The sequence below is a fragment of the Scyliorhinus canicula genome, chromosome 17, assembly GCF_902713615.1.
Source record: "Scyliorhinus canicula chromosome 17, sScyCan1.1, whole genome shotgun sequence".
Lineage (NCBI taxonomy): Eukaryota > Metazoa > Chordata > Chondrichthyes > Carcharhiniformes > Scyliorhinidae > Scyliorhinus > Scyliorhinus canicula.
The window spans coordinates 25,719,817-25,732,276 of record NC_052162.1 but is presented as its reverse complement, the minus strand read 5'-3'; the positions used below and the strand labels follow the sequence as shown (position 1 = coordinate 25,732,276).

Sequence of the window (12,460 nt, the reverse complement as noted above, 5' to 3'; positions counted from 1 at the left end):
TGTTGCATGAAAGACTTCTGTCTGAGGACAAGATAGTGAAGGGCAGGATCTCGGACATATATGGGGAATTAATTGATAGGGCGTCGGTGGAAGATATAAAGTGGAATGAGGAACTGGGGGTATTCGAGACGGGGTTATGGAGTGAGGCCCTGTGAAGGGTAAATTTGACCTCGTGTGCGAGACTAAACCTTATTCGGTTTAGATGGCGCCCAGAGCGCACATGACTGTCAGTGTTTTCCAGGGCTGGAGGATAGATACTGTTGGTAAGTGAGGGGAATGGCCAATCACGCATATATCATAGAATTATCATAGAATTTACAGTGCAGAAGGAGGCCATTCAGCCTATCGAGTCTGCACCGGCTCTTGGAAAGAGCACCCTACCCAAGGTCAACAACCCCACCCTATCCCCATAACCCAGTAACCCCACCCAACACGAAGGGCAATTTTGGACACTAAGGGCAATTTATCCTGGCCAATCCACCTATGTTCTGGTTGTGCCCAAAGTTGGAAGTCCCTGGGGGAGAGGGTGGCTCCAAACACGTGGGTGACAATATTTGGGTTGTTAGAAGATCCAGGAGTACAGGTGAGGAGAGATGCCAACATGTTGGCCCTTTCCTCGCTGATAGCTCGTAAGTGGATCTTGTTAGGCTGGCAGAACCCGGAGCTGCCAATGGCGGGTGAGTGACTTGGCAGAATTCCTTCATTTGGGAAAAAATATTTTGCCATTAGGGGATCAGAGGAGGGGTTCCTTTCGAGATGGGGACTTTTCATCACCTTCTTTAAGGAATGGTAAACATCGGGTTGGGGCAGGGGGCGGTTGTAGGTGTTGTTTTTGCTGAATTGTGGGTTATTTTTTGTCTGTTTTGTTTTAATAATTGTAAAGTAGATTCGGTTGGGACATGGAGGACTTTTGTAGTAGGACAACAGTTCATGGCTGATGGTTGTGATTTGTACATAATTTGAAAATGCCAAGCAGCGATAGGGAAGAGAGGATGGCCAGGCGACAGCTAGTGGACTACATTCTGGAAGTCGATAGAAAATATCCCCGACTGTCGGGCTGCTGGCGGAGAGGAAAAAGCTGCAAATGGACTTTAATCTGCTATCCACTAGGAAGGCAGTATACCAACTCCGCCAGACACAGGCGACCTTCTACGAACACGGAGATGAGGCTCCCCGCCTATTGGCTCACCAGCTGAGAAAGCAGGCAGCCACGAGGGAATTAGCGCAGGTTAAGGATAGCAAAGACAGACTGGTAACAGCCAAAGGAGGTCAATCGGGCATTTGAGATCTTCGACCGCGGACTGTACACCTCTGAGCCCTCCCAACGGGGATGCGGGAACGAAACAGTTCCTAGACATACTGGAACTACCAGCGGGGAGGACAGACAGGGGGAGTTGGAAGCACCAATAGACCTGGAAGAAATCATGGAGAACATCAGTTCCATGCAGGTAGGGAAGGCACCGGGACCCGACGGGCTCCCGGCGGACTTCTGCAAATAAATTTGCACCAATCCTGGCCCCACACCTAGGGACATGATCGCGGACTCACTGACAGGGGGCACCCTACCCCCATGCTAGCGCAGGCCACAATCTCATTGATACCCAAAAAAGATAAAGACCTGATGGAATGTGGATCATACAGACCCAGTACGATCAAGATGAACGTACTACCAAGGTTCCTCTTCCTGGTTAGATCCATCCCGATCTTCATCCCCAAGGCCTTTTTCCAAAACGTAGACAGTGTACTCATGGCGTTTGTATGGGGGGGGTAAGAACCCGAGAATTCCTAAACCGATACTGCGATACTAGGGGCTGTTTAGCTCACAGGGCTAATCGCTGGCTTTGAAAGCAGACCGAGGCAAGCCAGCAGCGCGGTTCGATTCCCGTGACAGCCTCCCCGAACAGGCGCCGGAATGTGGCGACTAGGGGCTTTTCACAGTAACTTCATTTGAAGCCTACTCGTGACAATAAGCGCTTTTCATTTTCAAAGAGGAAAAGTCAAACGGGGCTTGGCTTTACCGAACCTACAATACTACCACTGGGCAGCAACGGCAGAAAGAGTGAGAGGATGGGTAAAAGAAACCGACAGATTGGGTACAAATGGAGGACGCATCCTGTAAAGGAACGACCCTCTGGGCCCTGGCTACAGCTGCACTACTGTCCTCCTCAACAAGGTGCACAACAAGCCGGGTGGTAGTGGCCACGCTGAACACGTGGACCCAGTTAAGACAGCACTTTGGGATAACCAAAATGCCACCCATGGCCTCGATCTATGGCAATCACAGCTTTCCCCCCCCAGCCATGCTAGGTACCACCTTCAAAAGATGGAGGCGGGACGGGGCACTCTGATGGTTGGGGACTTCTACGTAGGGCGCAGACTGACGACACTGGACGAACTGACGAGGAAGTGGATACTAGCAAAAGGACAGGAAATGAGACACCTCCAAATAAAGCACTTCCTCCGCAAAGAGACAGTGGGCTACCCCAGGGTCCCAGAAACCACACTACCAGAGGACCTGATAGGCACAAGCAGCAAGAAGGGGGGGCTATGTGGGAAAATATACGGACAGCTACTGGACAGAGCTTGATCACCACTGGACGAGACCAGACAAAAATGGGAGGACGAACTGGTGACAGAGGTGGGACTCTGAAGCGAAGCACTGAGCAGGGCTAACTCCACCTCGTGCAAGGCTAAGCCTAATGCAGGTCAAAGTGGTGCACAGAGCGCACCTGACCAGAACCCGAATGAGCAGGTTCTTCCCGGAGGTGGAGGACATATGTGAGCGGTGTCCGAGAGGCCCGGCCAACCACACCCACATGTTTTGGGCTTTCCCCAAGCTTGCTGGGTTCTGGTCAGCCTTCTCCGAGGCAATGTCCAAGGTTGTGGGGGTGAGGGTGAAGCCATGCCCAATAGTGGCAATCTTCAGGGTATCGGAGCAGCCAGAGTTACACATGGGGAAGGGTGCTAACGCCCCTTGCTTTTGCTTCCCTAATCGCACGCCGGAGAATCCTGCTCGGCTGGCGATCGGCAGCACCACCCAAAGCTGCAGACTGGCTCACTGTCTTTCGGAATTTCTCCACCTGGACCAATCCAGAGGGCACCAAAATGTACACAGGACAAAGCAAACCTCTGTAAAATAAAGTAAATTAGCGAGGGCAAGAAAAATGTAATGTGTATATACACAGCAACTGTCTATAAATATGAGAAAAACCAATAAAAATTTTTTTTAAAATAATAATAATTTGAAAATGCCTTGAATTTAAAAAAAATTTAATTTGAGGCTTGCAGGAAGTGCTGTGACTGTAGCATTCTATCGTTTTAATTTTTCATAGTGTTTGTTATCTTCCCTTTTTGGAGTTTGTTTGATATGTGCTAATTTACTAGAATTTAACAACACAGTAGTGGTTATTCAGCTTACCAGGAGATCTATTCTGGCCTTTACGCTCTCCCACTTCATCTCACCCTATCCAACATCTTATTTCTCCATTGTGTATTTATTCTGCTTCCCCATAAACATATTGTTTCTCTTCTCTATTCGTGGCACCTTTTGCTGCTTTCTCTCCTGTTCCTGAGAATTCTGAGAGCATCTAAAAGCCCAGGTTATCAACAAATACAGCTGAGCAGGAAGGGATTTTGAGTAAAGTTGCCACTCGGTAATTCAATTAACGAGTGTGACTTGGATGTGGAATGTGTCAACATTTATTTTCCAAAAACAGTCTTCTCATGATCTGAGGCAGCTGATAAATTGCTAAATTATGTGGGAAAACCCTGGTCTGAAACATCCAATAATTTAACTTCACAAATGTCATCCCTATATACTCTGAAGAGTGTTTATTTTTGTTTGCTTTTCACATGAGACAATTAAATTTTTTTTGTTTAAACGCATTTTATTCAAACTTGTATCAAAGTAGGCTACGGCAAATAAATACTCTGGGAAACATTCGTCCCGACAATCAACTGTACAGTTTGTTCAGACCCCCCCCCCCCAAAGGGTCCGGGTCCACTTCCTCCTCCACTATCTTGGCTAAGACTGCTGACACTCCCGCCCACAATCTTCCCAATTTTTCACAACCCCAAAACATGTGCGCATGATTCGCTGGCCCCCGCCCACACTTCTCACACTCATCTGCTACCCCCTGAAAGAACCCTCTCATTCTTGTCCAAGTCATATGCACCCTGTGCACCACCTTAAACTGTATCAGGCTCACCTTTGCACAAGAGGAGGTCCCGTTTACCCTTCGCAGTGCCTCGTTCCATACTCCCCAATTGATCTCCATTCCCAACTCCACTACCCATTTCTCCTTGATCTTCACCACCCGCTCGTCTGCCTGCTCCCCCAGCCACTTGTATATATATCCCCAATTCTTCCCTCCCCTTCCACATCCGGAAGCAGCAGTCACTCCAGCAGGGTGTATCCTGGCAATCTAGGGTACCCCTTCCAGACCTTTCGTGCAAAGTCCCTAACCTGTAGATACCTGAACTCACTACCCCTCGGCAACTCTACCCTTAGCTCCTCCAGACTGACAAACCCTTCCTCAAATACAAATCCCTCACCTCGACCAGCCCCACTTCCCTCCATCTCCTGTATATACCATCCATCCAACTTGGCTCAAACCCATGATTCTCGCACAGCAGCGTTAGGACCAACATCCCTTCCATCCTAAAATGCCTCCTCAGCTGATTCCATATCTTCACCGTGGACTGCACCACTGGGCTCCCTGAATACCTACTCTGAGCCATTGGCAATGCTGCCGTCACCATAGCCCTCAAACTAGACCCCTTACAAGATTCCTCCTCCATCCTAACCCACTCTACCCCTTCTCCTTCCCACCACCGCCGCACCTTGTCCACATTCGCTGCCCAATAATAATGAAGCAAGTTTGGCAACACCAACCCTCCCCCCTGCTGACTCTGCCTCTGTAATAGGGTCCTCCCCACCCTCGGCACCTTTCCCGCCCATACAAAGTCAGAAATGATTGTGTCCACTTTCCGAAAAAAGGGCTTTGGTATAAAGATCGGGAGAGCCTGAAAGATAAACAAGAACCTCGGCAGAATATTCATTTTCACCACTTCGACCCGCCCCACCAACGTTAAGTGCAGTGTATCCCACCTCTTAAGATCCTCCCTGGCCTCCACCAGCTTCATTAAGTTCCACTATGGAGCCCAGTCCATTCCCTCGCTACCTGAATCCCCCAAGTACCTGAACCTATCCCTCGCTACTGTAAATGGCATCCTCCCTAAATTAGCCCGCTGTGCCAGCTCATTCAGCTTGTATCCCGAAAACCCACCAAACCTCCCCAACAGGCCCATAATCCATCCCATACTCTCCAATGGATCCGAAACATATAGCAAGAGGTCATCAGCATAGAGCGACAACCAATGCTCCCTCTGTCCTCTCATTATCCCCTGCCACTCTGCCGACCCCTGAGAGCCATCGCCAATGGCTCTATGGCCAGCTCAAACAGCAGCGGCGACGGCGGGCACCCCTGCCTCGTACCCCTGTGTAAGTCAAAGCTTTGTGAGCTCATATCATTCATCCTCACCCTCGCTCTTGGCACCACATACAGCAACCGCACCCATGCCATAAATCTCGGCCCAAACCCAAACCTTCCCAAAACTTCGAACAAGTACCACCACTCCACCCGATCAAATGCTTTCTTTGCGTCCATGGACACCACTACCTCTGGTACCAGAGCTCTCGACGGATTCATCACCACATTGTCAAATGAGACATTATGCTTCCTTTGTTCATGTCGTATCAGCAAAAATGGGTGGGAACATAGCAAGAAAATGAGTCCAACATCTGTGTCTGTGGCTTACTGGGCAATTCCTATCACTGACTAGGTCTGCAGCATGTGATTACATGGAGTTTTTTTCTTTCCTCCGTAGCCCTCCCAAAGTTTAACTGGTCCTGGCACCATTAGAAAATTAATGAATATCTGCACGTTTTAAAAAGTCAAAAACCCACACCTGCCATTTTCTGAGTTTCTGTTTTGAAGTTAACAGAGGAACAATAACATTCATAATTTCTCTTATTTTATTCTTGTCTCTTTCTGGTCTAATAGTATAGAATGATTCCAGCACAGAAGGAGACCATTTGTTCTGTGTAATTTGTGATTTCTGAAACTTGGAGGGAAACTGAAAGAAGTTAGGGCAGTGGGCTCAGATCAACCTAACACTGCCCTTGGGCATCTGTTGGTGACACGATAAGGAATGGCATTAGCAGGGGTCTACCATCTGTAGGGATGGTGAGGATTACAATTTTTGCCCTGATTTTAAAAAACACCGTAGGTACTTGCATCAAGCTGTAATATTGGTTTGATCAGGAGTGAGATTTTCTATTTTTTAAATGTATAATTCTAAAGACCTACATTATATTTTTACGATTGCATTCCTTGTTTTAAAATAGGACAACCGAGGGGCAACGGTGTACTTTAATACATATTAAAGAAGCTGCAGCTGTCAGCTTCTTTGTTGTTAAAAGCAGGCATGTAAATACAGTGAAGCAATGATAATACTAGCATCAGCTGCCAGCTATTAGATGTTACAGTGAATTAAATCTTTACTGCCAACTTTCTACAGCACTAAGGACTTGACATTTCAAAGTGCCTCCAGGACCTTTATTCAGGAAGCTGTAAATCAGTCAAATTATTCACTAGGTATAGTGTTCAACCTTTTGTAATGTTTGTTCTTGTGTCTTCGCAGCTCATGAATATAATGGTTCCCTTCATGTTTAAATATGCAGTAGATGAACTCAACCAAATGTCAGGTAGTGTTTTGAACCTGAATGATGCAACTGGTACAGTCATCACCATGGCAACAACTGTCCTTATTGGCTGTAAGTAAAATATTTTAATTTGCTTGACAGATGTTGACTTTCTTGCAGTGCAGGTTGCAATGAGTAGCAAATGTTTCTGGCAAGAGAATTGCAGAGATTTTTATCCACTTTGCATAAATTTATATTATGTACATGAGGATCTTGATGTAGTGATTTGAGTTTACAGATTATATCAAAATACATGTAAATCATTTTGCTGTTGCAAAAGAAGAACGCGAGGCATAATGTGGCAGGAAACAAAGTCTGAAAGGGTAATAGGTTTGCAGTTTAAAATGTGTACACTCAAACAAATAAATAGGGTGGGATCTTCAGTCCACTTTATGATGACTCATTGCCTAGTTTGTTTAGCTGTTGCAGTAGAAGCCGTAATGGTTTCAGAGAATCATGTAGCATAGGAGGTTATTCAACCCATCGTGCTTATGCTGGCTTTTTGCTAGAGCTATCCAATTAGCCCACTCCTCTGCTCTTTTCTCCCTAGCCCTGCAGCCATAATTGGATTGAAAACTGGGCAATACAAGGAGGATTGGGCTAGGCAGAATCCATTTGCAGCAATTGTCATGAGGCTAGAATATACTCGGAATGAATACCGGCCATTCTGATTGTTTCACTTTGCTGTAACGCTGGATCAACTTTTCACCTGGAGTCAGCAAAGATCTTGAGCAAATGTCTCTTGTGTCAATTATACCTTCATTTTGACTGAATGCTTAGAGTTTGTCATTTTTTTCTCTCTCATTTTTCTTCCCTCGAGGGGTTTGACCTTTTGCTGAATTCCAGTTACTTGCCTGCAAGTTATCCTCCAGTATCTTATCCAAGTAGCCGTTAGTAACATATTAGTTTTAATGGTGAATGTTGGCAGACTATTCCAATAAAAGGATGTATTGTAACAAAGTTATGTCCTTGATCAACAAGTGTGGTTGTTGTTGGACTTACTGGGCAGAGCAGAAAGAGGTTCCAATACAGTATCTATTCTATCCTGTCCCGAAGCCAACAGTGATAAGACCATTTGTAATGTGCTCCTCATGACCCCACTCAGATCAGCTAAGTCGAAGTTTAATAAATTTTGGGTTCCTTTTAGTACGTGTGGCTCAGCATTCACTGGGTCAACTTACTGAACCGTCAGTAAAATAATGGGTGGACTATATTTTTGCTCCTGCCATGTATGTGTAACAAATACCACAATCATTAACTGGTTCTGTATTGTAATTTGATAAAAATTAACATTTATTTATGCAGGATATAACCTTGAAGTGATGAAATATGTTTCGAAAAGTCAATTCAAATCTTCTAAATTTTTTTCAGATGGTGTTTCGAGAGTTTGTGCAGCGGCCTTCAATGAACTCCGGAATGCTGTCTTTGGCAAAGTAGCTCAAAGTTCTATCAGGCGAATAGCCAAAAACGTCTTCCTGCACCTGCACAATTTAGATTTGAGTTTCCATCTCAGCAGGCAGACCGGTGCACTCTCAAAAGCCATAGACCGAGGAACCAGAGGTATCAGTTTTGTGCTGAGCGCCTTGGTGTTTAATCTAGGTCCCACCGTCTTTGAAGTACTGCTTGTCAGTAGTATCTTGGTAAGTAACGCAGTTGTTTGAGCTTGTTTTGGTAGATGAAACAGTCCAAGGAATATTCCACAGTTAACGTACAGCTGAATTACAGAAACCGTTTCTTGGGTGGGGAAGATGAGAAAATATTTTGTTAATTTTTTTTGCTCCCTTTGTATCTTCAGCCATTGTGTACTACCGGCTAACAAGAGGTGAGCAGGAAATCCCCTGGGCCGTCTGCCAATATTGTGTCATATTTTTGATCAAGGAAAGAAAAATGAAAGAGCCACGGTTCAGAGGCAGGTGCTGCCAAGGTTGAAATGTGACTAGGTAAATGACGTTGAGTTTTTGGAAACCCGAAGGTTGTGAAGGAGGAAGGAAAAATTGAGTGAGGCAAGGAATGTTGTAGGCTTGAGGTCCTAGCCGGAAATGATTTAAAATAGATTGTGATTATTCTTAATTTCAATATCAATGCAGTTATACTGTAAGGGGAAGTAGAGGAGGATGTGGATTTTTTTAACGAATGCAAGAAAAACCTAGCTGAAATTGACACGACCAGTTTTGGTTTAAAATAGAGGATGATAAAGGTAGCCATGGAGAGAACACTTGGCTAGAAATTCGAGAGCGATTTCCTATCTAAAATACAAACTATTTATTTGAACGACCTCAAGAATGCAAGAAAAAAATTGGGTCAATTGTTCCTGGTATAAGTGCAAAATTCTAGCCTCGGAATGAGTTATTCAGAATGACAAAAATGTTGAGCATAAACGAGGGAACTGAGCTTCCTGAAATCAGCTTTAGAAATACAAATTTACTGTCAGAGAAAAGTGAGGGGAGGAATGTAACAGATAACTCGAGGGTGGTGTGGCTGTTAGCTGCGAGTTAAATTGCGCAGGTGGTCTTGGATGTCATCCTTGCTTGGACATTCAAGTTGGAAATTCAGCACATAGGGAATTGCAGGCTTGACTCTTCACTCTCCCAATCCACAGGACACCAGTGCCCTCAACCATTGACCATTCCTGTTGACACGTGCTCGGAAATTTAGTTGGAGATTGAAGGAACTTGAATGTGATTACTTTTGTGGTGTGGAAGGCTGCTTTTTTAAGAAGGGGTGCAATGTTTAAAAATGTTTATTTAATACAAAATACATTGCATCATCTTAAGTGACTTCCATCATGAACTGGTGTCACTAATCGGTGACTATAAGCCACTCTGCTACTCAACTAAACCATTGGGCGGCAGTAAAGTTCTCTATTTTGAAAAGGCAGATGCAATTGACGGGTAAGATTAGTATTGCGGTAATTCAAAACTTGAGGCTGGTCAGCATATGTTTATGATTCAGTTGTGTTTTTCAAAAAGGGCAGGGTAGCAGGACTAATGGAGTTGCTCTTGCACGGAGCTGGCACAGGCGCAATAAACTTAATGGCCTCCTTCTATGTTATAACAATTCTTCCACTCATTCTATGATGTTAGCCGATCTGTAGCATGAAACTAAATTTTTGTCTATATGTACACTGTCCTCGAACCATTGTGCAGTCCGTTCCCATTTGTATTAATTGTCTTGAATTAAAGAAAGACCTTGCATTTATAAAGCACCTCGTCACAGCACTGCCAAACCACTTTACGACCAATGGATTGAATGAAGTTTTTTTTCTCAAAAGAAAATTAGGTCTTATTGCCTTTCTCCACTATTCACACCAAAATACAATAATCAGGGTCTTGTGTCTGGTAAAAGTTTATTCATAAACACAGTGGTTCAAACCAGTCTTGATGTTGGGGTACATAATTCAAGATCATATGCAAAAATCTGCATTTGTCCAAAGTTGTTTTAAGTTATTTGCAGGATATGACAACAGCAAATACTATATTCTGAGCTGGCAATGTTTCACTTTTTAAATGTTTCTTTTTTGCAGTATTATAAATGTGGTGGACAATATGCATTAATAACTCTGGGGACTTTAACTGCATATGCGGCTTTTACTATTGGCATCACACAGTGGAGGTATTGTAGCAATATTAAATTTGTCGATTTCACAGTTTCCTTCATGCCCACCAGTGTCTGCGTGGTGACTTTGCAATATTAATTTCTCATTTGTAGGACTCAATTCCGAATTGAAATGAATACGGCTGACAATGATGCAGGCAATGCTGCAATAGACTCACTGCTGAATTATGAGACTGTGAAGGTAAGATGTGCTGAATGTGTTTTTACGATTCCGAACGGTGCTGTATCAAAAACAAAAAATCCAGCTTTAAGATTATACAATTTAGATTGTTATACTCTGTTCTTATCCTCCTTTTGGTACAGTTGTCAGCAATGTAGAAGTGTTGTAAAATAATTAACACCTCTGAATAAGCATTTCCTCTAGCATTAGTGAAACTGTATGAATTGAGTTTGCATTTCATTTGATTTCCTTATGAACGCTGAACTATTTAGATTATCATAGAATCCCTACAGTACAGAATGAGGCCATTCAGCCCATTGAGTCTGCATCGACCCTCTGAAAGAGCACCCTATCTACCCCCCACCGTATCCCCGTAACCCCACCAAAGCTGCACATTTTTTGACGGTCGGAGGAAACCGGAGCACCCAGAGGAAACCCGCGCAGACACGGGGAGAATGTGCAAACTCCACACAATACAGTCGCCAAAGGCCAGAATTGAACCCGGGTCCCTGGCGCTGTGAGGCAGTAGTGTATTTAAAATTTTATGATTGTTAGAATGTCCAAAAATAGATATTAAACAATGTTGGTAAATGCTCTTGTTGCAGTATCTCCCGATTCAGGGACTGTTTCGGGTGCAGGAATTATTATACAGGGAGTGAATTTGGTACTTCTTATTAGTGTTTAAATTGTTGCCAGACTGATAGATGAAATACTGGCCTTGCTGCAATCTATCTTTGGCAAATGGTGGTGAAGCATTGGCAGAAATCTGTGACTTAGGCAGTTGAACACGCTCTGAAGAAGGTTCACCAGTAGAACTGTAGCAGGAGTTCTACGCCATGACAGAAGGCAGAGAGTTGGGATAAAAGGTTCTTTTTCGGAATGGCAGCCGGTGACCAGCGGTGTCCCACAGGGTTCAGTGTTGGGGCCGCAGCTGTTCACCATATATATTAATGATCTAGATGAAGGGACTGGGGGCATTCTAGCAAAGTTTGCCGATGATACGAAGTTAGGTGGTCAGGCAGGTAGTGCTGAGGAAATGGGGAGGCTGCAGAAGGATCTAGACAGTTTGGGAGAGTGGTGCAGGAAATGGCTGATGCAATTCAACGTGGGAAAATGTGAGGTCTTGCACTTTGGAAAAAAGAATCCAAGCATAGACTACTTTCTAAACGGTGAGAAAATGCGTAATGCCAAAGTACAAAGGGATCTGGGAGTGCTAGTCGAGGATTCCCTAAAGGTAAACATGCAGGTTGAATCTGTGATTAAGAAAGCGAATGCAATGTTGTCATTTATCTCAAGAGGGTTGGAATATAAAAGCAGCGATGTGCTACTGAGCCTTTATAAGGCTCTGGTTAGGCCCCATTTGGAGTACTGTGTCCAGTTTTGGGCCCCACATCTCAGGAAGGACATACTGGCACTGGAGCGTGTCCAGCGGAGATTCACACGGATGATCCCTGGAATGGCGGCTCTAACATATGATGAACGGCTGAGGATCCTGGGATTGTATTCATTGGAGTTTAGAAGGTTAAGGGGAGATCTAATAGAAACTTACAAGATAATACATGGCTTAGAAAGGGTGGACGCAAAGAAACTGTTTCCGTTAGGCGAGGAGACGAGGACCCGTGGGCACAGCCTTAGAATTAGAGGGGGTAAATTCAGAACAGAAATGCGGAGACATTTCTTCAGCCAGAGAGTGGTGGGCCTGTGGAATTCATTGCCGCGGAGTGCAGTGGAGGCCGGGACGCTAAATGGCTTCAAGGCAGAGATAGATAAATTCTTGATGTCGCGAGGAATTAAGGGCTACGGGGAGAATGCTGGTAGGTGGAGTTGAAATGCCCATCAGCCATGATTGAATGGCGGAGTGGACTCGATGGGCCGAATGGCCTTACTTCCACTCCTATGTCTTATGGTCTTATTACACA

At 44.7% G+C, this 12,460-nt stretch overlaps 1 protein-coding gene across 1 annotated transcript in view; it reads left to right on the top strand.

Annotated features, from left to right (window-relative positions):
* abcb7 (ATP-binding cassette, sub-family B (MDR/TAP), member 7) overlaps positions 1–12,460 on the top strand; it is a 78,124-nt gene that overhangs the window by 25,487 nt on the left and 40,177 nt on the right. Inside the window, exons 5-8 of the mRNA XM_038774578.1 lie at positions 6,706–6,838; positions 8,138–8,406; positions 10,290–10,378; positions 10,475–10,562. Of these exons, the coding sequence (XP_038630506.1) occupies positions 6,706–6,838; positions 8,138–8,406; positions 10,290–10,378; positions 10,475–10,562 (579 nt within the window). The remainder of the gene's footprint in view (positions 1–6,705; positions 6,839–8,137; positions 8,407–10,289; positions 10,379–10,474; positions 10,563–12,460) is intronic.